This window comes from Engystomops pustulosus, chromosome 7 (genome assembly GCF_040894005.1).
Source record: "Engystomops pustulosus chromosome 7, aEngPut4.maternal, whole genome shotgun sequence".
Lineage (NCBI taxonomy): Eukaryota > Metazoa > Chordata > Amphibia > Anura > Leptodactylidae > Engystomops > Engystomops pustulosus.
This window is the reverse complement of record NC_092417.1, coordinates 37342997-37368578: the sequence shown is the minus strand read 5'-3', so window position 1 is coordinate 37368578 and position 25582 is coordinate 37342997. Positions and strand designations below refer to the sequence as shown.

At 39.9% G+C, this 25582-nt stretch overlaps 1 protein-coding gene across 15 annotated transcripts in view; it reads right to left on the bottom strand.

Moving 5' to 3' along the window:
* Nucleotides 1-25582, bottom strand: part of RYR3 (ryanodine receptor 3) — a 434191-nt gene that overhangs the window by 117831 nt on the left and 290778 nt on the right. For 8 of the 15 annotated variants that reach the window (XM_072115452.1, XM_072115453.1, XM_072115457.1 and 5 more), the window contains 13 exons: nt 23534-23674; nt 20403-20584; nt 18113-18191; nt 15685-15774; nt 11391-11537; nt 9933-9995; nt 7366-7441; nt 6835-6958; nt 5547-5662; nt 5186-5253; nt 3305-3426; nt 2805-2854; nt 311-371 (listed from right to left, as the gene is read on the bottom strand). In XM_072115452.1, the coding sequence (XP_071971553.1) occupies nt 311-371; nt 2805-2854; nt 3305-3426; nt 5186-5253; nt 5547-5662; nt 6835-6958; nt 7366-7441; nt 9933-9995; nt 11391-11537; nt 15685-15774; nt 18113-18191; nt 20403-20584; nt 23534-23674 (1319 nt within the window). The remainder of the gene's footprint in view (nt 1-310; nt 372-2804; nt 2855-3304; nt 3427-5185; nt 5254-5546; nt 5663-6834; nt 6959-7365; nt 7442-9932; nt 9996-11390; nt 11538-15684; nt 15775-18112; nt 18192-20402; nt 20585-23533; nt 23675-25582) is intronic. The other 7 variants (XM_072115459.1, XM_072115461.1, XM_072115462.1 and 4 more) reach the window with 1 other exon arrangement.

The following is a 25582-nucleotide window of genomic DNA, read 5'->3' as shown; positions in this document are numbered from 1 at the left end:
AAAGGCCTAATAGATCTTAGTAGCAATCCCATCTTCGGTAAGCAGTCACTGTCATCATTTGACCACATCATTTATAATATGATCTATTTCAGCCAATGAGAGGCTTAAAAAAGCAGCATTTGGCGTTTATTCCAATGCTTCTCGACGAATGATCCCTTTTAGAGCTGCTCATATCTAGGTTGGTGCAAGCAGATCGCAGGGTGAACTAATTTCAGGTTCTTAGTCATTTAACCTATGACTTAGATTGCCAGAGATAAAACAGAATATAAATTCAGAACAAGCTGGAATAAAAACTCGTAAAAAAAAGTACCGTGTGTCGAGCGTCTGGGCCAGGATGTGCAGACAGCTGACCATGGTGGCAGAGTCGCTTCCTGCAGTAAAAGGATGAGAGTAAACATATTAGGGCACACATGTACTGTCAACATAGCATGTTAATTAGACGTGTTTGCGCTGGCTACTGTGTCGTTGTTACATTTGATACACGTGACAATGGCGCTCTGGTGACATGCAGTATTAGAAAGGGTATGAAACATACACAACAGTGATGATGTTATACCAGGGTTTGGTTACACCACAGCTCCCTACTTTAAAACTTATTATCTCACTAGCTGTGATTGCTCTAAACTAGAGAAAATATTAAATTATCCTAATGAATCCTATGGAATTTGGATTTTTGGGGAAGTGTCATTATTTCTTTTTTAGCTGACCGATTTTAGGAACCTTGTTATAAAGCAGGAGGAGCTGAGAGGACTCATTTTAAAAATTCTGTATATCTTGTTTTTTTATTGTAATTTCTGCTATTACTAAGCTTATGAGCCAAGTGGGCTGTAGGACGACCCACTAGGCTCTCACGCCTAGAATGAACATGAATTAAATTACAAGTTTTATTTAATTTTAATTTCCCACAAATTACTATATCTTAATCTGCTTGTCTCTAAAACATGCTACCTGCAGATATGAATGCATGTGTTACATGAAGAAGGTTTCCCTTTAAAGGAGATGTCCCCTTTGGGAACCCCACTTCTGATTATAGGTCCTTCTAAGGTAAGATGATAGCCGGAGATGCATTTCTGTAGTGATCAATTGTTATCAGAATTAAATATCTGTGTTGCAATGGAAGAAAAGTATCACAGAGCAATGCCTGAATGCCATCTATTGACTTCAGTTGTAGCCAATGCAGCTCCTGGCTCAGTTGTTACTATGACACTGTGTTATAAGGGGCTGGCTACAGGTGATAAAAGTTTAAATTATTGTTTGAGATGTGCAAAAAAATATATTTTTTCCCCAGAAACAATATCAGGTTATTTTGGAAAATAGTTGGAAAATCATTAAAAGGGATCTGCTAATAGAAATATCTTGATATTTTCATGTAGTAGCATCAATTTTACAGTATCTTGTTATGAGAGACATTAAAGGGGTTGAACCAAGTCTGATTGTTGTCCACTGTCTTGTCTGATCACTGGGGGTACAACTGCTGGGACTCCCACTGATCATGAGAACGGGGTTCCCATTCTCAATAACTGGTGGAGGGGAAATCGAGTGTTGTGCTTGGCAATATCAGATTCTCCCATAGCGCTGAGTGGAGCTGGACTCAGCCAGTACCATCATTAATTAGTTAGAATGGGACCCTGTTCTTGTGATCAGTTCTAGTGATTGGTGGGGGTCCCAGAGGTTGGACACCAACCAAGCAGATTTCAACAGGATAGGGCAGACCTGGGCATTGTGCAACTCGAGGGGCACATCCGTCCCTCTAACTATTTTATGGCTCGTGTGATATGGTTGAAAAATTTTTAGCTCCCCTCCCCGTCATTAAATAATACTGATTTAGTTATGTCCTCCATATTTCCATTGAATCATTGTAATATTGTATTTACAGATTTTTATGTAGGGCTAGGATATATACTGAATACAGTACATAGGTATTGGGCAAAACTGAATTAAGTATATTAGTCCAGCCCTCTAAAATCTTTCCAATTTCTCATGTGGCCCTATGGGAAAATTAATTGCCCACCCCTGGGATAGGGGATAGCATTGAGACTTGGTACAAACCCTTCACAGTGAATTTCTGCTCTTCTAAAAATATCGTTATAGCCACCAGATGTTTTATGTTATATAGCTGCAAATTCTCTTTATAGACAAATATTTGAAGCTGTTTTTTTGGTATAACAATTTTTTTTTGGTACCTGAAAATGTTGTCCAATGACACATCAGTGTCTAAAATACCAATTTTGTATTTCATTTACACAAACAAAATGGATCCCTCTTTTTAAGGACTGTATATTGTATTAGTGTTCTTTTTAATTTTTTAAAAAAGCTTTTTTTTTTTCAATATTTCATTTGAACTCCCTACTCCTACCACTAGAGGGTGTGTAGGGGCTATGTGCATACTAGTAATACATTGAAACGGTAATATGAGTAGTTAGTGAGCTCCCTCTAGTGGTGCCTTCAGGAAGTCAGAATGTTTAGTTTTTAAATCTCTGTTTATAAAGGGAATTTGAAGACTTTGTAAAGAGCTCCATTTACAGTAACTGATATAGCATGACCTAAAGGACCTAAAATAGATAAGATACTAAAGGGTGAAGATTCCCTTAAATGAATTACTTTTGGTTGAGTGTTTTCTTTAGATAATAATTAACATTGCATAAATGATGTGATCTAGTGCCTGTTTACATACATTGCCAAGTTTCCCATGTGTTATTTCCACACACCACAGAAGTCATGTTACGTGCCATTTCCATGCATTATTTAATAGAGAGTCCCCTTTGCTTGCAATTCCTTTCCTAGCCTATCTGAGATTGACTTACCAAACAGTGATATCCTATGTCTTACAAGAGCTGCCAGTTTGCAGAACAGACTGAAGTGACAGGGAGAAGTACAGAGGAAATGAGAAAAAAATGGTAACAAGTTAGGAAAAAGATGCAAAGAATAATACTGAAATTGGTAAGACACAGACGTGCAAAGCCATACTTACATACAGATACGGTACAACAACATACTGCATTTCTTATCATACAGTAAGACATGGAAGTATGGAAGATTAAGCCAGACAGCCCTAAGCAAACAATCTATGACTTGCCCCTGGAGGCATCTAATGTGAAGATGTAGATGTTGGCATATACATACAAGTAGATGATTACATACAGTAAATTGTTGGACACATTATAACTATGTGAATGAGAGAACAAGTGTGTATTCATCAAGGAAAACTTTATAGAACTTTAAATTGATAATATTCGACATTGAGATGGACATTGATTCTCTTTGTAGTTCAATGTATCTGGGATTAAACATGCCGACTACTTACCTTGCTACCATCTCTTTCTCTTTGTTAGACGCATATCCGCTACTACTCAGAGTTTTAATGGGGGAGGATAGAAAGTACAGGCAGTGATTCTTAAAGTACTGGTCCACAAGAGGTAAGAGAACCTGCGGCAAAAGACAAAAGCGGCTTTTAGATCTTCATAGCGGAACGTAGAAGAGGCTAGGTCAAAAAGTTATGAGTTTCAAAACCTTTTCACATGTTAGCAGGACTGTGGATTTGGGCCCCTATGGATTGCTAGAAGAGAGGGGCAGAAGAAGCCATCTAACGTGCTCCAGTTCTCTTTGGAGAGACAAACAATTTTGCATTGCATTGCTCAATCGGTGAGCTGAGGTTTGTCGATGAGAAATAAAAGGAGATACTGTTGGGAGGTTATCAGAACGGTTAAGAGTGGAGTGCTCTATGAGAGGAGGACATTTACCATGATACTGTATGAGATGGGTTGTTTAACCCTTTTAAAATACAAGTTACGTTTTATATTTATTTACAAAGTAACTTGGAATTTTCATTACAGTTTATTTTTAGGAGATGGTTACAAATATCATAGTGATTTTAAAGGACTATTATGAGGTAGTGCTAATCTCAACGGTGGAATCTAATTGACCCTGTCGGTTTCACCTTTTAAGCCCAATACAGAAACCAGGACTCTGCTGCTACAAAATCACAAGGCTGCTACCTCTCAGATTAGTCCTTGTTAAAGCTTGTCTAGGTGGTTTAGGAGATACTAGTGGGAGGCACCAGGGGGTTGGAATAATGTTAGATTGGATGAGGTCAGGCCAGTAGGTGCTCAGCAATGAAGCCCATGGTACATCCCATGGCCTCATTCCCAAAAATCAATATACAAAATGTAGTTGAGAAGTAAGCTTTCATTACTTCTCAACTTCACCAATTAATGCCATGGATGCTCCACTAGGGGAAATATGCAAATATATTTTCCAGGATGGGTTGAGGAAAACATTGCCTCTTTGACTATGGTGTTTTTTTAGTTATTATATTGAGAAAAGAAAATATATTTTTCTGAATATTTATTGATAGTTTTTGTGTATGTGTGTTTTTACTTTATATATTCCCCATGAGGTCATAAAAGACCCTTGGGGGACATTTTCACCGTTTATTTTTAAACTTTTTATTTTTAATTCTTTTGCAAGTTTTCCCCTGTTACTGTGGCATCTATAAAAGCCCAAGTTACAGGGGGAAACAGCCCCCTGTTATTGCTAATGTTGGTTAGAGCTGTACTGGGTCTGATCGGAACCCTTGTAGAACATAGCGGTATTCAGGAATACAGAGGTCAGGTTGGAACAGAAACCTTTGCAGGAGATTAGTGACTAGTACTTATAAAGCTCAGGCTCCTTTTTGAGGAGAAAGATGTGTTTATTCACCATGTGGTAATGCTGAGATTTGGAAGGGACATTAACCCTAATGGCTGCACTGACCCTTCAAATTTCTGCAGCGTGGATCCGCCTTAGGACCCAGGGAAGCAGGATATGAGGTTCTAAACTGATGGCTTAATCCGGAGAGTAAGGTAACACACTGGCAGCCCATGTTCCCTGCCATGTTGACTTGCACAGCGGGTAAGAGTAGCTGAATTGAAACCACCAGTAAACATTTCACAATTTTTAGAAAGGCAGCTCATATGTCACCCTCTGTCCCTAGACGCTTGTACATTGCAGATACATGTGACCTGTATATTACAATACTGGTTTCTAACACTTAAAACTAATCTTACATAAAAACTCAAAAAACCCGAAAAATTGTGAATGCAGCCTACTATTCAGTAGCAACTTGTAATATCAAACCCACACAATATATGTTATACAGTACCAATAAACTAAAATATACATTACATACAGTTCAATATACACTTACTTTAGCAAAAAACTTGATTTCCTGCTCATGTGGAGACTTTTCCGATTTCCCGCTGCCTACAACAGCCTCTGTACAGATAAAATCAAATCCGGGGATGAAAACCTTCAATGATACATTTTTACATTTCTAGAGTTTGTTTATTTACCACCAATTATTAGAATGTATTAATATGACAAAAGGCGGACACTGAATTAAAAGAGATTTATTCTGATCCTTGGATTTTAAACCAATTTTCCAATGTATTCATGAATGTTGAGATGGATAACTTAGAAACATTACAACACAAATTAACATGAAACTAAGCTACAAAATTGTTAAATTCGGAATTATATTTAAATTATAATTTTGCTTTGTATTTTACCTAAATGTGCAATAAATTCCTGTGCAGAGTCTACGTAATGTAGAACTTTCTTCAGGAACTTAAAGGCAAATCTTTTCTCCATAGAAGAGGCATCTAGTTCCATATCTTTTAATCCCCTGAAAAAAGTGCAGAAAAAAAGTTGCTTTAACGATTCAGTTCAGAAGACTCGGATTATTAGTAAGTAATGTATTCGCATATCCACTTCACTGTCTCATATGTCAGATTTACTTCTGTAATATTAATTAATTAAATATTCTGCATTTGCTGAAGGATTTTATTAGATTCTACATTTGTAGCCTGTCCAAGGGAAAAAGTACAATACGTTATTAATGTTAACATTATATGCTGGAAGTGCAAAAAGAACAGTATTATCATAGCATTTACATAAAAAGGAAAAATTCCAAAAATAATATGATATTGATAAAATGCAATTTTGAATATAATATAGGTATGGTGCTCCCCACCCTCAACAAGAAGTTTATTAGAAGCTTTTACATTGGCTTGGTCCTAAGTGATGTTATCTGTGACCCGGCTGTGTTAGATACCTCTGCAATGTCCAACCATAGGAGACATGAAACATTGGTCAATGTCTAATGATGGTTGGTGTTCCAAGAGTTATCCAAGAGTTATAACTACCTTTCATCAGCTTCTACAGGTTTCTCTTCTGCAAACTGGGCATATTGCAGCAAAGATTTACCAGCTACGTAGAGGACTCAGCCCGTGAGCCCTCTCCATGCACCGGGACCTGTCCCCTGCCGTGAATACATGGTGGGCGGTCGTGAACCGGTTAAATACCTGTCCAAGCCGTTTTAGCCTAGAAGAAGGTACACAGTCCGACTAAAGTGCGGAGCAAAGCCCTTAGTACATGTGCCCCATTATGTACTGCCTATGGCAGAAAGGAAGAACAGAACACATCCTACTGTTATGTCAGTGCCTATCCATGACATTTCATGACAGGCTACGACTAAGGGCCGTTCAAGGGCTCAAAACGCGTCAGTCATACGTGCTATGTGTTAATTTTTTATTTTTGTTTGGAGAGCTGCATCGTTTTTGTCCTTATTCGGTTCTACATATGGAGTCCAGCCAGTATGTTATCCCTGCACCGTGATGTGTCATCTCCAACTAGCAATGAAGGAGAGGGGTAACCAGTAACGGTATTTTTCTCGTTCTATCCATGACATTGTCTGTGGTTTTCTTGTTTTCTTTGTATCCAATTTTTCCCATTCTTAACCGATGTACATTATGTAAATGTAGTATAATTTCCGAACAGGTCTGAATGAAACTTTACCTGGAAATAGCATAACCATTCACTTGTAAGAATTTGAAAAGTTCTTGAGCTTTCTCCCGGTCCCGAGCTTTTTCTTTTGCTGTTAATGTGTCATAAGGTACCAACAAGGGGTGACCGCCCGCACCTGCACAAAATGCAATTGTTCACGTCAGTTTAACCTAGTAGTGATATCTACAGCAACTCCAGTAACTCCTAACAATACAGACACCTGACCTACACATGCACCTCTCTGGCTATTGTGACCTCTGGTAAAGCTCTCTGAATGCTGGTAATTACTGAACTTTACCCCTCGGATGCAATGACCAACTATAAGAGCTATCAAAGTTGTTTGCAATGAAGCTTTATTGTTAAAAATAACATTTTCACAGGAACAAAAAAAAATTTCTTACATTTACACTTACTAAATATACCTGTCCTGACTTACATACAAATTCAACTTACAAAGAACCCTACAGAACTTGTATGTAACCTATAAATTCTTTTTTGAGTTGTGAGTAAAAACATAAATCATTTTTTGGCCAAATCTCCTACTTTTAGTTTCCAACTCCATCTTCTTCTTTTTGGCCCAGATGTTGTGATAGTTTTCTGCCATCACTTCTACCATTCCCTACAAAAAAAAAATCACATGCTAAATTACCATCAAATCAAAACAATATAACTTCTGATTTCAGAGAAATAACAACTGTCTATAATGAATTGCAACTTTCTAATTCTCTAAGTTTAATTCCAGATTGTTTCTGGAACCTGTAAAAGTCTATGAAATTTATCAACCCCCATTCATTGCAGCTGCCATAAAGAACTACCACATATACTCGAGTATAAGCCAAGTTTTTCAGCACAATTTTTGTGCTAAAAAAGCCCCACTGAGTTTATACTCAGGCATTTAAAAAAATAAACTCAGTAATTACCTTTTCAATGCCCCCTAGGTCCTCTTCTTGATTCCTGTGCACGGGTCAGCCACTTGCTGACATCATTGTGTGCACTACCAACGTGAATAGAGCTGTCATTGCCCACGTACAGGAATCAAGAAGAGGACCCATGGGGTGCGTTGAAAAGGTGATTACTAAGTTTATCACTTTTATGTGCTAGGTATACTGGGGACAGGGGGCTGTCAGGCTATATACAGACAGGAGGGGTCTGTCAGACTATTTACTAAGAGGCAAAGGGCTGTCAGACTATATACTGTGGGGCAGGGGGCTGTCAGACTATATACTGGGAGCAGCCAGGCTATATACTGGGTGGCAAGGGGCTGTCAGGCCATATATTGGGGGCAAGAGGTTGGCAAGCTACATATTGGTGGCAGGGGGCTGTTAGGCTATATACAGTGGGCAAAGGGTTGGCAGGCTAAATGGGGAAGGGGGCAGGCAGGCTATATACTGTGGTGTAGGCTGTTGGCTGACTATATACTTGGGGGGCAGGGGGTTGGCTAGCTATATACTGGGGGAAGGGGTGGGCTAGCTATATAGTAGGGAGCAGGGGGCTGCCTAGCCTTACACTGGGAGGCAGGGGCAGCCACCAATGCATTTCCCACCCTAGGCTTAGACTCAACTCAAAAGGTTTTCCCATTTTTATTGTGGCAAAATTAGATGCCTTGGCATATATTCTGGTCAATGTAAACTCAAGTATATACGATTCCTTATATGCTGTTCTGGCTATAAAGATGGTACAGGAGAAGAAAATTCACCTAAAGTTTGTAAATATCTAAATTAAAGCAGTTTTCATGGTCTGTATTAACCACCCTTTTTCCTAAACCACAACTCCAAAAAATGTTTTCCCAAAGCAATAGCACTTTTTATGTAGCACAACTTTGCCTTTGACTTTTATTACCTAAGGGCAGCAGATTTTTTGAGAGACAGACTACACTTGAGTAGCTGTCAACCCTGGCTGTGCTGCTTATCTCTGTATAAAATAAATTGTATTTGCTGGAGGGAAGGGCCTTCTGCTCCTTGCTCACTTTGTGTGTAGCAGGCAGGAGGGCTTTATGTCTATGTAGATCTGTGTATGCAGAAGTATCCTGCAAAGAATAGTGAGGCAGAAGGACTCCCATGTTCCCTATCAGTTTAGTTCTGCAGAACTTTCCCTGTCTCTCACCTCAATTTGTCATAGACTCCTCACTCCTCTGCTCTATGACGCTATTGTCAGTGCTCACATAGCAAAGACTAAATACATTTTGTGTAACTATTTCACTGCTGGTTTCTACTACATATAGCATGCTTCACCTAATGAAAGCATCCAGGCTACTCACTATATATCCTGTGTGTACAGACTATGCTAATACCCGTGAATTTACTTGTAGGAATATCATTGGATTTGCTAATAAATTACTTCATTAGGGTACACAAAGCATCAATGTAAGTCATAACAGTATAAATTTAATAATGACAGGAAGAGACTAGTCTCCAGCTATTTCACTGCTGGTGAACAATATTCTTTAAAAGTAGCATCAGTATATAAAATGCCATACATATGGAAATAAAAGAGTGGGCAAAACAATATGGGCATCATTCTATTTGTTGTCAAAGGGAGAATGTGGTGAATACATTATGAAACTGGAGTCCTACTTTAAGTGCAAAGAAATAAAGATTATGGGTAAGATCCTTTTTTTAACATTGAAATTAAAGATGTTGGTCAGAGAAAGTTAATTTTTAATTGTTCTGGTCAAATTATTGATTAAAACATTGAAAAAGCTTTTGCTGTAAACATCCTCCAATTAGCCACACTATAAAAATACATCTTTCTTTATCAAAATTTAGTGTATGTGAAAAGAATATGTAACTAAGTCTTTGAAATACAACTTTAACCACCACACAGTACTGAAAAGTAGCAGCCGGCAGTCAGGTAGCAGCCCACTGTCCTATAAAATACCCCGATGGCAAATCTTATGATGAAAAAGCTTTACGAAATAAATGTGAAATAATTCTTGGATTTATGATATTAACATGGATTCTGACATTTTTTTTGATCAAAATCATGGCACACAACATCCAAGAGAATGACAGTAAAAGTTATTATGAGACTATCATTGAGATCTATACTTTATGTTTACAGTTATGTCACACAGATAAGATATTTTTCTACATATGAAGACAAGTACAAACCTGGAGCTCTCTGGAAAGGACGACATTGCTTAAATCGATTGGAGTGGGACTATAGCCATTGCCCTATGAAATATAGATCAATGTTAATTATTATTTATGTAACACAATAATAGGATATGTTGCACAATTTCTCCTTTTTGTGTGACATGTCAATAGAAGTTGATTTGCTTAATCCCCAAATGCATCGGTCATCAAAATGCCACATTAATTCCTCTCCTTGTCACATATGCACAGGACAGGTTTACAAATGCAGGCACCGCAATGTGCACAATGTCATGTATTCTGGTTATAAATCTAAAGCTATCCAATCAAAGGATGATAAATGGTAGATTAGTGGGTATCTGATCACCATTCTACCCTGCTGCATCATTTTAAAGAGAGTCCACCATCACCAATAAGTGTTACAATCTATTGATAGCATATTATAAAGAATGTGCTCTGCTATACGGAATGGGGCACATTTACTAAAAACAGTGCAGTGTGTACTGTTTGCCGTTGTAGTGTGCAGATTCATGATTTCTGGCTCACGTTCTTCATGAATCTGGCGCCCCCTGCACTGCTCCGACAGAGTGCACCACTTTTTTTTTGAGCACCTTTAACAAGGTTGCGTGCAACACACTTCTGTCGGAGTTTGCATGTTAAATCTGGTGCACGGTCCGACTGAGAACTCCCCCTTCAGTGCAGAAATGTGGCGCAGGTCCTTCTTAAATACCTGCGCAAGCAGTATGCACCTAAGTCCAAAAGAAAAATGGTGCACAGCACCTTAGTAAATGTGCCCCTATATGTTTCTTATTTCTGTCCATTATGCCATTTCTGAGATTTTCCCAGATTAAACCATATGCTGATTAGGCAATTGGTGCACTCAAGTCATGTTATCAGCACCCGGAGCCATGCTATTCCCATCTAAATCACATCCCTCTTCTCCCAACCTCCCATATTTATCACAAGAACATGATCCTGCTTATATGTTGCAGAAGTGAGTGGTCCAGGCAGGCATAGCTGTAGTATGGGTGGTGGGGACAAGTCCCGGGTGCACCAATTGCCAAATTTGTATATGAATTACAGATTTTTAAGAAAAAGGCAACGGGCAGAACTTTTTAAAATGAAATTATAGACTATTTCTCTAAAACATACTGCCAAGAGATTCTAATGCTTCAGTGGTAGACTCGCTTTAAGTATTCTGTGTAGCTGCAAGACATGCCAACATATTCAGAGTATAACAGTTATAATGGGCATCATGGTACAGGCACAGAAAAGTGCCCGCTTATAATATTAGCTGCCTACAACCCTCTTGGACGTGTGCAGCTCTTTTGCTACTTGCAGAACAATCTATTCTTCTACAGCTTTTCATACAAAGAGCATCAACATTTATAATAAGAAGCGAGACTTCTATACATGGGGGGCATTCAGTGATCATGGACACAATAGTTCCATCTGTATATAATCCGGCTGTTTTACCTGGTTTGTCTGGGAAATACTGCGCATCTTTTCATTTTCCCGGTGAAGTGCTAAAGCCTCTCCTTCTTTAGTTCTTTCTACGCTCCAGCCCATCGCTAGCATAGTTTTCACAGACTCCCTCACTGGCCAGCGATAGATTTCTTTCTCCTATTAAAATGAGAAAATAATGTATTTTTCATCATTTACATTTCAAATGCAAAAGTCAGATAGTTAAAGGAGTTGTTGGGCTAAAAAAATTGATTTATGTAACTTAACAATAAAGTTTTAATGTACTTTATTAAAAAAAACGACTTTTTTCCGTTTTATTTTCTTCCTTTGTTCATGCTTCTGACAGATAAGGACCTGATAAAGTTTCTAATGACTTAACAGTTTATGGACTTTCTGGATAGTCTAATCTTTTTGCTGAGGCTCCATGCACACGTCCGTACTTGGTGGCCGTGAGCTAGCTACAAAAACGGGAGCTTGCTCACGGCCACCATAGAGATGCATTGTGCATGTCTCAGCTGGACAGTCAAGTTGCAAAATATAACCCAGGTCCTACTTCTGCCCGGCTTTGTGATGCGGCCGCTCACATCACTATGGAGAGCTTACGGCTTACATCCGATGTCGACTTACGCATATGTGTGCATGGAGACTGAGATGAAACATGCTCTAGAAATGGAAAGAGTTAATCTTTAGCCTCCTTATCTATCTGTTGTTTGCTGACTTGAGATGACTTTTAGATACACTGCTCACCAAAGGAGAAGAAAGGGGCAAAAAATTGGACAGGGAAGCTGGGTTGCTTGGGGTTATAAAAAAAAATACTCGCCTCCTCTGGTGCTACTGTTTTCACTTAACACCACCCGTCACTGCTGGCTGGCGCCGGAGGAGGTGGGAATAAGTAGGTTATTGTTTTTTAAGCCGCTCCCCGCCATCTATTATTTTTTTTAAGGCCTGGACAAACCCATTTATAAAGATATTGCAACATTTACTGTTATCACGAAATGAAGCTAAATTTAATTCAAAGGGTTAGTTAGATTTAAGATCGGAACACAATTTATTTTTGGTTTTATGTATTATTTCCAATAGTACTGAAGTCACAACATAATCCTTAATAGTTCCAATGACTGATAGATTTTTTTTTAGTAACTGAAATTTGGGGTAATTAAAAAAATGTATGTTCTCACGCTATCTTTCTCGCCTATATATTTAAATGCAGTCTTGTGTATGTCACATTGGGCTATTCCCTGTTCGTCCGTGCCTTGGCTGACTACAACGGTGCGCTTATCAGCCTTTCCCGATTCACACCTCCCATGTTAATCTCCAACACTTCTCAAATGGCCTTTGCTTCAGACGTTTCCATATTAATCTCGGAATTACCTAGAACATTTCCTTCCCTCTGCGAGGCCTTGTCTATCCAGCCCAGCTCACACTGCATAAATGAGGATGACAGTAATTAGCTATAACTTTCTGAGACCGACAGTCAATCAAAGTAGACAAGGATTTGAAGAAGAATAGCTTTGTCAGGTTGTCTCCACTAAGATGAGGCATGTCTATGGCAAAGCTTATCTACCTGATTAATCCGTGTGATGTTTGTACATTTTCCACTCCCAGCTATTTCTACTATTCACTTGTAAATCCCTTATTTTATTTAACAGTCTAGTTGTGCTTAAGGTATCTGAAGCAATGTAGCAAAACTAATCAAGCCGGCAAAAGCTAGATTTGCATTCAATTCCCTTCAGCAGGCAGTTGACTTATTTCGACTTGAAAAACCCACTAATTTCTGTCCCATGTATTTAGTCTTTATTCCATTTCCTTCTAAGAGTCTTCTCTATGTTATGCTGGAGATAGATGCAGGAGGAAGGCGGAAATATATTGTTAAACCCTGCTAGTCCTCTAATACTCACATCTTTCTTCTCTAACAAAGCTCAAACTTTTTCTTAAAGCGTTCTTCACTTTTCAGCAAACTTTAAATAAATCAGTAGTTCAGTGTATGCCAGTATGGATTGCCAGAGTTTCAGGGCAATATGTGACTTATCTGCTGTATACTGTGAGAATTCTCCTTGTGGAGACTTTGCCAATTAAGGCCACCTTGCAGGGCGTGTGGAGAGTTATAGCCATTGATGCTCCACTAGAGGATTCTGGGAAATATGCAAATAGGTTTTCCTATATGGGACAAGGAAAACCATGCTTCTTTTTGCTAACTTGTGAGGCAGCCCCCTTACCATCAAGCATGACTTTTATAAAGTCTAATGAAATGATGTGGGATAAAAGCCAAACCAGTATATCTATTCAAGAAGAAACAGTCACGACTGTAGACGACTCCATATGTAGACTTTGCCAATTAAGGCCGCCTTGTAGGGGTGTGGAGACTTATAACGATTGATGCTCCACTAGGGGATCCTGGGAAATATGCAAATAGGTTTTTCTATATGGGACAAGGAACAGCATGTTTTTGCTACCTTGTCAAAAGCCTCTCACTGAGCTAAACCAGTTCCCTACACTGTACTGAGGAGACACAACCATGTGGAAACAGCGCTGTCTACAGTTGGATATCTGTTCCTTCTGGAATAGATATACTGGTTTGGCTTTAATCCCATATCATGTCATTAGGCTTCCTGAAAGTCATGCTTGATTGTACAAGGGCTGCCTTACAAGGTAGCAAAAAGAGGCGTGGTTTTCATTGTCCAATCAAGGAAAACCTATTTGCATATTCCCCCTAATATATCTATTTTGTATCATTTTTCTGTAATATCCTCCATGGATCTTTCTGTTTTGTTGGTTGGTGAATCCATCACGAATATTGCAGCCATTACAGGTAAATAAATATACTTTGTATAAAATACTGCTTTGCAAGATTTCCTTGCTCCTGGCTCTCAGTAAGACACATCAGGGCATCGAGCGGTAACATCCATGAAGGAAGTTTTAATATACAATACTCCTGAGTTGCTCCATAGAGAACAGTCATATCAGTTATAGATTACTCATACATTACTGGTATAAAAATGTTCTTTTGATGCTATACAGGAAAGAAGAAGAAATAAGAGACAAGCCTGTGGTATAAGAACACATGATATTGATCTGCTCAGAAGGAATATTGCCCAGGGAAACTATAGTCTTTTTACCTGAAACACGTAGACACACAATGCCTTGGCTAAAGTGCTGAAGTGCACAGTGAATGCTTTACCTTCCCGGTATCTAAAGACCTGTCACTTCTCATCAGCCTCAGAGCTCGATATTACAGCACAGTCTTCAAGGGATGTTCTGCAAACAGTCTCTTTTACCCTGCAGTCAGGCATTTTACAGAAAGTACTAGAGTCATATCCTTACTAGCGTCTCTGAACAGTGATTTAGAAGCAACATGTGTTTAAAAATTGACTTTCTATGTATCTAACTATTATTTCATCCATAAAAATTATTAAAAATCAACTAAATGAAATGTGATATTGCCCAAATGACCCAGCCTTAAGACCACCTGAGGGTAACAAGCAAGGCATTCAAGTCTTTAAGTACTAAAGTACCCACTCCGATTGCTTCTTTGATATATTGACCCTTGTCTTATTGCTAATTGAGTTCTTCCGTACAATATCCAATGCAAAATAACAAAAAAATTGTGTAAAAAACCTTTCTGTCCTGAGAGTTTGATGACCTGATAAAGTGTACAATGACTCCTTACAGACAGGCCCTGGATGGTCTAATCTCCACAGAGGGGTGAGTCATCAAGGTAAATATTCTCTAAGGGTGGAAGAGTTAATCATTAGCCTCCTTATCTGTCTGAAGAGGGAGGTGCTTATATTTATGTTTTTGTAGGTAGAATCCTAGAAGAAACATTCTCTGAATTTGATGATTTCTGGGAGAATTATGTGCTTGTTTTATTTTTATAATTGCATTTTTTATGTACAATGAATACTTTTCTTTCTGGCTACTGTAATTTATAAATGGGCAGATTCGGGATATAAGACAGCTCTAGATATTACTAAAGTTTGCATCTGATGATCTGAATAATGTGATCATTTTTGCAAATATTGAAATATGATTTCCTGTTGACATTCAGGAGTCACTTGAACTGTATATGTGACAGTAATCATCTGACCTCCCTACTGTATAGGCCTGTGTCAGTATTTTAGAAACATAATGTTAGAGAGGTGCAGCATTTTAGTCAGATTTCAAAGAGATAACATTCCAGGAACCTGAATTGTATCCTAGGCTTCATTGTGGATGCTGGAATGGTATTAGAAGCACAAGAAATCGATTTCCCGGGATATATGGAATGCCAAGATTAGTCTATTAACACACACAGATTTAATTAAGGTACCTTTTCAGATAGTGTCTTGAAGGGTCTCAGTAGAGGATGTGTCTTTGCACTCTCATCAAGCGATGCTCCATACTTCCAACCACTATGTAGCTAAGAAAACGCCATGGGGATTAGAGAAGGAAACAAAAGTCAATACTAATGACATAACAAATTAACAGTGTAAACGTGTCTGGTTAGCCATAGGCTATTCTGAGTTATAAAGGAGTCTATTCAGGACTTACATCGCAAAGAAAAAGACTAATTGTCTCTCACTGCAAGTCCCTTCAGAATTAAGGAAATTGAAAGTAGTGTCCTAAGTAAGTGTAGTATGGGAAGAGCGCTGCTACTCCCATCATAGTATGTGTAAGTTACAGTAGACAAGAAGTGCTGCTGCTACTAACAAGCTGAACTAACACATAAGCATCATATGTGGCATACGTTATATAGACTGAGTGGATGTAAGGGTTAGGCTTCACACTGGGGCAGATTTACTTACCTGGTCCATTCGCGATCCAGCGGCGCGTTCTCTGCGGTGGATTCGGGTCCGGCCGGGATTCACTAAGGCAGTTCCTCCAACGTCCACCAGGTGGTGCTGCTGCGGTGAAGAGCATCGGAATGCACTCAAGTTCACTGACCTATTCCTAGTGAAGGTAAGTGCAAGCTCCGCAACACTTTTTTTGTTTTAAATGCAGCTGTTTTTCCTAATCCGTCGGGTTTTCGTTCGGCCACGCCCCCCGATTTCCGTCGCAGGCATGCCAGCGCCGATGCGCCAAAATCCGATCGCGTGCGCCAAAATCCCGGGCCAATTCAGGGGAAATCGGCACAAATTGGAAATATTCGGGTAACACGTCGGGAAAACACGAATCGGGCCCTTAGTAAATGACCCCCCACTGTGTTGTAAGGATTCCTTACGTATCCTTACAATAAAGAGCCAGGACTTGCACATACAGCGGGATCCTTCTTTCTGCCCCTCCTTCCTCCTGAAAGTGGCAGGAGGAGTGAACATTGCCAGAAGCTTTTGATTGGCTGCTGCCAATGTTCAGGGCGCTTTCCCAGTCATGGTATTGACCTTATATGGACAGTTACATCACTGGGGACCTCCCAGAGTGTGGGCTTAGCTGAGGCTGGAGATGGATGCAATATTTTGCATCCATCCCCATAGGTTTTCATGTGCTCTGCAGGATAGAAAGACACAGCTTGCGACCTGTACTGGACAGACAGGGGCAAAAAGAATGCCTCAGTCTATAAGTATATATCTATGGATACTAGCATTATATACTCTGGCAGATTCCATGAGCAGATCATAAAAATAAACTTGACCATAGCCTTATGGTCCAAATACAGACTATCCCATCATATGAAAGCCCTACAGATAAGTAGGTGACATGTAGCATTATTGACGCGTCAACATGTCACCTACTTATCTGTATGGATTTTATAATAGAAAATAAAAGAAATTGAACTTCAGGAGATCTCTGCTGCTGCTGAACTCCGATGTCTGCTGCTGCTCCGTCGATGTGGGAGAGTGCTCGGCCGATGTGAGAGAGTGCTCCGCCGATGTGGGAGAGTGCTCCGCCGATGTGGGAGAGTGCTCGGCCGATGTGAGAGAGTGCTCCGCCGATGTGGGAGAGTGCTCCGCCAATGTGGGAGAGTGCTCGGCCGATGTGAGAGAGTGCTCCGCCGATGTGGGAGAGTGCTCCGCCAATGTGGGAGAGTGCTGCACAGATGTGAGAGAGTGCTCTGCCGATGTGGGAGAAAGCTCTGCTGATGTGGGAGAGTGCTCCGCCGATGTGGGAGAGTGCTCGGCCGATGTGGGAGAGTGCTCGGCCGATGTGGGAGAGTGCTCGGCCGATGTGAGAGAGTGCTCCACTGATGTGGGAGAGTGCTGCACAGATGTGGGAGAGTGCTCTGCCGATGTGGGAGAAAGCTCTGCTGATGTGGAAAGTGCTCCTCTGATGTGGGAGAGTGCTCCGCTGATGTGGGAGAGTGCTCCGCTGATGTGGAAAGTGCTCCTCTGATGTGGGAGAGTGCTCCGCTGATGTGGGAGAGTGCTCCGCTGATGTGGAAAGTGCTCCTCTGATGTGGGAGAGTGCTCCGCTGATGTGGAAAGTGCTCCTCTGATGTGGGAGAGTGCTCCGCTGATGTGGAAAGTGCTCCTCTGATGTGGGAGAGTGCTCTGCTGATGTGGGAGAGTGCTCCTCTGATGTGGGAGAGTGCTCCCTGATGTGGGAGAGTGCTCCACCGATGTGGGATAGTGCTCCGCCAATGTGGGAAAGCTGGAACGTTTCTTTTAAACAAGTTTTGCCTACATGATTCATATCTGAAAGTTTTCAATATTAGAACTTAGTGGGTCTAGGGAGGGTAGTAGTACTTCATCTGATCTCCTTTGAAAAATGTTGTATTTCAATGATTTTAGATAAATATTCACAGAGCAGGATACGTTTTGTACCTTGTCATAGGCCCATTTATCATGTGAGTGCTCGGCGTTCTTATTGACAATATATTCCAGCTTTTCAGGTAATGTCAGGCTGCAAAACAAAAAAATAATCTCTTATGTTGGTCGGAAATGAAAAAGCTGCTTCAGCATGATTGCTATCTCCTTCTGAACTCAAGATTAGCATAACTTCATTTTATTTCATCATGTAATCCGACAAGAAATGCAGGGGCACAACAAACCCTCCTGTTAACCTCTTCAGGAGCACAGCACACTGGATGAGGTATTATTTTTTTTTACATAGGTGACCTGTGATATAAATAGTAACATCATATAGTGCTGCTAAACTGATACTCAGTGTCTGCTTTTCGATTGTTAGTTCTCTTTGTAAAATTCTATGTACATTAAGTCCAATGTTATGTGATAATTGGTTTCTTAAAATAACTTCATTTTGGTCAGAACTATGTTTTTCTGGTACAAATTCTCTCTAGGGACTGTCACCACTAGGGGGAGCTTAAGAGGTCACTGTGAACAGTATTCTATTTCTAGGGCATAATTGTGTTACAAAACAAATGTTTATGCATAAACTTCGTAACAAGTTTACCCCTTATTTGTTTTGCTTTAACATAATCTGCTTTGACCTTGTCCTCAGTCCTTCACAATGGATATTTTGTCTTGTCATTTCTAAAGGAGCTTTGGAAATAGCTGAGGCTGCATTCATGGATATATTCAGTATGGCCAGAAATATTTCAAGAAAATCTACCATCAAAATCCAGCATGATAAACCTTACTCCTAGATCCAGGCACTGTGACTGCGGTAATCTTCTTGCATTTATTATCCATGGTCTCAATTATACTAGAATTATGCTAATGAGCCTGATGGGCTCTGGGGACTGTTGTCAGAGCCTGTCCATGCTTTAGCTTCACAGGCTGCTACACTGTGCAGGATCACATCACCCCACCCCCCTGGCACTTCCCACTCTTTCTGCCTGTCTTATTCAAATTTGACGGAGAAGTGCTCCTGTACAGTGTCACAGCCCGATAAGATACAGCACAGACGGGTCCTGGTAACAACCCCCAGAGCCCTTCTGGCTCATTAGCATAATTTTAAAAGTTAATCTTAGAAAGAAAGAAGCCATAAATCACAATTATAAGATTTCCACAGTCATGCTCCCTGGATTTATGAGTAAGTGCCCCTTATGTATGCCTGCTTGATTTTGATGGTACATTTCCTTAAAGTGGTTGTACCACGTTTTATTATGCCGTATGCAAAAGATAGGAGATTACAGAGGATCCGACTGAGACCCCACTGATTACAAGAATGGGATCCTGTTGTCATTGATTGATAGAGCAGCAGGTTGAGCATGCATCCGGCCAATCTATTCAAAACTATGAGAGTGCTAGAAATGGCCAAGCACAGCGCTCAGATTATCCTTAGACAGTAAATGAGATTGCTACAGTTTGCAGAGCACTATGCTCAGTAATTCAGGCACTCCCATTGTATAGAATGGAGTGCAGGTTGCCGCTCAATCAATTCATGAAATTGGGGGGGGGTCAGTTTTCATCCATAACCATAGAACCCTTATTAATCAGAATGTTATTCCCTATACAAAGGTACAAACTTGGTTCGATCCCGTTAACTGAGATAGTTCTCCATTCTCTGAGATCATGTAAATGTTTTACCAATGTGAAAGATGGAAAGACTCTTAAAGGGATATTCCCATCTGGGCATTCACATTTAATTTAATTAATTTGCCATATGTAAACATTTCTTCAATTGGATGTTATAAAAAAAAATGTTGATGTGTTAAGATAATTCCTTATAAATGTTGCCATGTTGTCCCTTAGAAGCGAGATAGCTTCTTCTGATACGACCACCTCACATTTTGGCAGCAGTGGCCAGACATGCGCTATTGAGTCCTGCCTGACTACCTGGCCCCAGCGATCATTACCACAGGACTGATGTGAGACATGCAGTAACTCCTGGACATTTTATATACAAAAACGTTTGGTTTCTTTGTGCAATCCCTCCAGCAGAGGTGGCCGTATCCAAGGACACAGTCTTTTTTCTAAGGGGCCATATCACCCCTTATCTTCACAAAGGTAACATTTTTTTAATAACTTCTAATTGAAGAAATGTTTATATATGGCAGATTAATCAAACTGAATGTTAATGCCCAGACGAGAATACCCCTTTAAGTTCTAAGTAAATAGGGCTATATAGACCTAGAGGCTGGGATGTGGACCCACAAGGCTATCACATTATAGAATCATTTTAACCATCCAGAGAATGAACACAACTTACTTAGCTGTATTAATGGGCTTGGGGTCAAAATTTCCTTCAGAATCTACTGACATCTGCTTCTCTGGTGTTGCTTTAATTCTTGTGTCCACATAATCAGGAGGCAAAGCCCCAGCGATTGCGCTGAGACAGGGCATGGACATCCTGAAGAGCTCAGCCTCATACTTCTGCAGGAGAGATAGGAACTGGTTGGAGAGTCCCACAGAAAAACATGCAAAACCGTTAGTAAAAGCAACACACGCAGGTCACAGCAGCAACAACTCGAGGAGACATTTAGTAATACATGAGCAAAAACATTGCAAATCAAGTCCTACACAACCCACTGCAAACCCATGCACCAATGGCCCCAACATTACAGTACAGCACATTTATTATACTGGAATGCGGGTGTTACACTGATAATAATCAATCAGACAGAATTAAACGTTTCACTTTCATGCATTTACATGAGTTACTTTCATAACTGCCTATTAATATTTTTGTTATAAATTATTTTCCAAATATAGTGCTTTATTAGCAGTAGTAACATGGGTATAATTTAGGAGGTGATGCTCCATCTACATGATAACTTTATGATGAATGGTAAGAAGTAATGTAATTTACTAATATTTGTAAAGGGCTTTGTTCAACTTAAGTGTATAGACTCACACTAGTGCCCTGAGCATATATCCCCTCTCTATAATGTCCTTATGGTGTACAAACCTTCATCTATCAAACATTTTAATGTTAACAAAAGATATCCTTAAAGAACATCTACCACCAGGATGAAAGACTGTATGCAAATGAGCCTCAGTGGCTTCAGGCTCCATTAACACCTGGAGCCCCTCGGGATCATTTGCATACAGTCTTTCATCTTGGTAGTAGATGTCCTTTTAAGCTATCATGGCCGGATAGTGTTAGTCAATACATGGATTCCATCAGGAGCTTACAGAACACAAACCACCAGTATATCCATAGTTACTGATGATATCCAAAACTTGCCTATTCCAAATCTTTCTGCTCAAGGGTTTCCTTAATTGAAACCAACTAATTTTCCTAATAAAACCAAGGGCAGGGAACCTGACTATGCATGAGCCGCACAATGAGCACAATGACAGTGAAACTGAGGTGTACCAGGTGTATTAGTTCCATATACAGTACTTCTAAATGAACATGCACCCAAAGCACTCTCGGCAAGTATTAACTACTATATCTATAGGACATATGTCACCAAGTCAGTTTTGGCACACTAAACAAGTGCATGCAAACCCATTGACTGGTTCTCATTATTTTTGTATCAGACTGGATTTTCTTGGGTTCAGCAGATTATTCAGGGGGCCCATCCTTCATCATCCCCTAGGAAATAGACCCAACTATCATCCAAATTAGGTTGTCTTCTGCTATATCTATAGTTTTCAGTATAAGGTTAGAACAAGGCCCACCCAGGGCCAGCATTAAGGGGCATTTGCCCAGGGCCCCCTCTCCTAAAGAGGCCCCTTGCATGTGGACTTTTGTGGGCATTGTTCCTTTAATACCCCTTGGTTGAATGCCCGGGTGAAGATGCTTATCATCTATCTCCTGTCTCTATATTCATCATCTATCTGTCCAGTTATCTATCTCCTAATACTTGTCTATATATCTGTTCATCTATCGTCTATCTATCTATCTATCTATCTATCTATCTATCTATCTATCTATCTATCTATCTATCTATCTATCTATCTATCCAACTATCAATCTATTGATCTTCTATCTCTCTTCTACTGTATCTATATATCCTGTCTTCTATCTATCTATCTATCTATCTATCTATCTATCTATCTATCTACTTTATATTTCTTCATCTATAAATGTATCATCTATCTATAAATCTATATCATCGTTCATATTTATCTTCTATCATTCATCTCCCTATTATCTATCTTCTATAACATTCTCCTACAGATCCATATTACACATTGCCTTACCATACTACTGTGTGTAACAACAAAGTGTTATTATTGTGCAGGGCTAAAGGAGCCTCTTACTGACTCTGACTGTTCATAAAATTGTTTTATTTTGGGGCCCCACTTTTATTTTCTCCCATGACCCTACCGTAGGATCTTTTGGCTCCCTGGTGGGCCAGTCTGACGCTGCTTGACACAGAAATCACCATGCTTTAGTTTGGACAAAAAGCAGATCAAAATCATCATGCGACCAACACACTCCAAAAACACAAATCCATCTTATTTTAGGTGCTGTAAAAATTCCAGTATTACAGCAGTAATGTATCCTAATCTTCTGCCTAAGGGCAGTCTCCGACTTTATGTACACATCCAAAATCTTGTTCGACGATTCCAAGAGAGCATGGCTGGCTCAATGGAGCAAAATGTGTCTTTTTTAGTTTTTAAGGAAATAACTGAACAGAGAGAATAATGATTTCATTATCTCCTGTCAGTGATCCATGCCAGAGAATTCCTAGGTGGCGGTCGCAGCTTAAGTAAATGTGTCTCTGAGCAGGATCGCAGCAATAAAACGAAACATTATGAAAAAGAATTAAATATTAACGGCTTCATTTACGTGGAGCGCGCCAAAGTCACAGAGAGCAAGCCTGGGGGGGGCACGTAATATTGTAAGCCACCATCAGAATGCCTGTCACTTTGTAGCTGCTCCGCGTAGTCCTCCTTAACACCTGTCACGTCTTGTCATGAATATGTCACGCATAGCTGACTCATCGGTGGTAGGACTCTCTGAAAATTGCATATTGCATGCCTATTTTTAATACTTGCAATTTTATTCCATGGAATAAAGCTTATCCATCTACAGAAGGAAATTCCGGGAAAAAATTGATAATGCAACAAGAGTTGCTTGGATATAAATAAGATAGTCCCAAATGGAATTTAGTGTTGTGTTTTTGGGCGCCATATTCATGATACCGCCCTGTGCGGCTACCACATACTGAAGCTTCTCTGTAACTGTGTGTTTTATTATCCTCACCAGCAATTTAAGCCTTAATGCCACAAATATTAAAAAGTAATCTTTCTTTATTCTGTTTGGCTTCAGTGAATTTAATGAAAATCTCAGGCTGCAATTTTAATACCGAAAAATAGCTAGAGATATCCTCAGCTGACAAACAGCAGATCCACTGTAGGAAGTAAATCAGAGAGTGGAAATACCTTATGAGAAAGGGAATCAAAAATCCCCCAGAAAAGCTTCTCCGTCAAGTGCAATTCTTCCTCTGAGGCCAAACCATAGCTCCCCCAGCCAGAAGGCAGGCAGTAATATTTCCAGCTCTGCTCATAATGGTTTGTCAGGAGCTGCAGAAGTGAAGGAAAAGATACAGGAAGATACAATAAGAATGATATTATTGTACAATACAACCTTATAGTATATATTCACACTAGAGCTGTATGTGCCTTTAGGCACTTGAGGGTGTGTGCCTAGGACAGCCAGCTACAGAGGGGGTGCCCTAAAATGCAGGAATTTTTTTTCTTTTTGACCTCATGCTTGACCATATTGCTGCCAGGAAGGAACAGGGTACCAATTACAGGTGTTGCCTGTAGTTGAGTGGACCCATTTAAAGGGTTAACACCGTTGACCGGTGCAAGCACTGATCCCAGGTGTTTGGTATGGCTCTGGGTCCGTTGGGTTAATGCTGGGTCTGCTCATCACTACTAGTTATATTTTATATTTAATTTACATGTGAAACATGTAGCAGACGGTTATACTTAGTCCATGCAACTACTGCAATACAGAATGCTAATAATAAGAATTCCTTTATTTATATAGCGCACACAGATTACGCAGCGCTGCACAGAGCTTCACAAATCAGTCCCTGTCCCCATGGGGCTCACAATCTAATCAACCTACCAGTATGTTTTTGAGTGTGGGAGGAAACCGGAGGACCCGGAGGAAACCCACGCAACATGGAGAGAACATACATACTCTATGTAGATGTTGACCTAGATGGGACTTGAACCCAGGACCCAAGCGCTGCAAGGCTGTAGTGCTAACCACTGAGCCACCATGCTGCCTACAATGCTAACATGGTAAAAATGCAAACGAAACCGCACTGATTCTAGTAGTAGTTAAACGTCTCGAACAGGTTAGTGCAACTTTTTTTTAATAGCGAGGAACTGAACTAGAATAACAAAATAACAACAAATGTATAACCAGAGCTGTGAGTCATTAGAGTATTTCCTTTTTTGCTAATTCCGAGCTGACCAGGTATATATGGCTAATAAAAGTGGTAACAGAACACACTGGGCGCATAGTTGTATCAGTATAGTGTAGTTGTAAGGAGAGTGAGGCTACTATTACTCTCACAACACATGCTGCCCGGATCGCACGGCCCGAATGCTGCAAACGTTTGCAGCATTCGGGCCGTACGATCCGGGCAGCATGCGTTGCGAGTGTGATGCGAGTTCGTCGCATCACACTCACAAGTGTGGAAGGGGCCTCGGTCACAACTTCTGTCATACTTTGCTGAATAATAGAATTTGGATTACATTTAGAAAAAGCAATTCAAGTGCAGTACAGGAGTTTCTCCTGATCACACATATGTTTAGACCTTGTGTTACACGCTTGTGATCGGGAACAAGCATTATTGGTTAACCATGCAAAACACATGTTGCTGGTTCCAAAAGCAAGCCTCTAGGTGTGTGATCAGGAGAAACCTCTCTATGCTCTGCTTGAGTTGCATTTCAAAACACAATTCAAGCGCAATGTGTGAACGCCACCTAAGAGGAAACAGGATCACATTCAGCTCGGAGAAAGTTATTTCTCTTCGAGATGATTGTTCCTTGTCTAATAAGAAGTAATGATGTTGTAAAGAAGAGGCATATACATTTATTACATGTAAGCATCAGACTGTAGATGTAAAAAGTGTGATGTGATTTTATACTGACAATAGTATGTGATTTTCCCTTTAAATGATTTTCTTACATAAGAACATGAACACAAATTGAAAAGAATACACGTTTCACTCGTATCTGCTCTTTGGCCTTGGATTCGGAGCTTGATGCTTGAGGTAACTGTGAGTGCACATCATTTATTGAGACAGTAATAAAGAGAATACGGTAATGTCATAAACTCACAACTGGCTTTCATCAGATCTGATGCTTTATATGACATGTTCTGCACCTGGCTCTTACAAAAAAACACCCTTGAACAACATGACTGCCAGTTACTATGAAAGTAAATGTACCTGGTCATATCTATAAAAT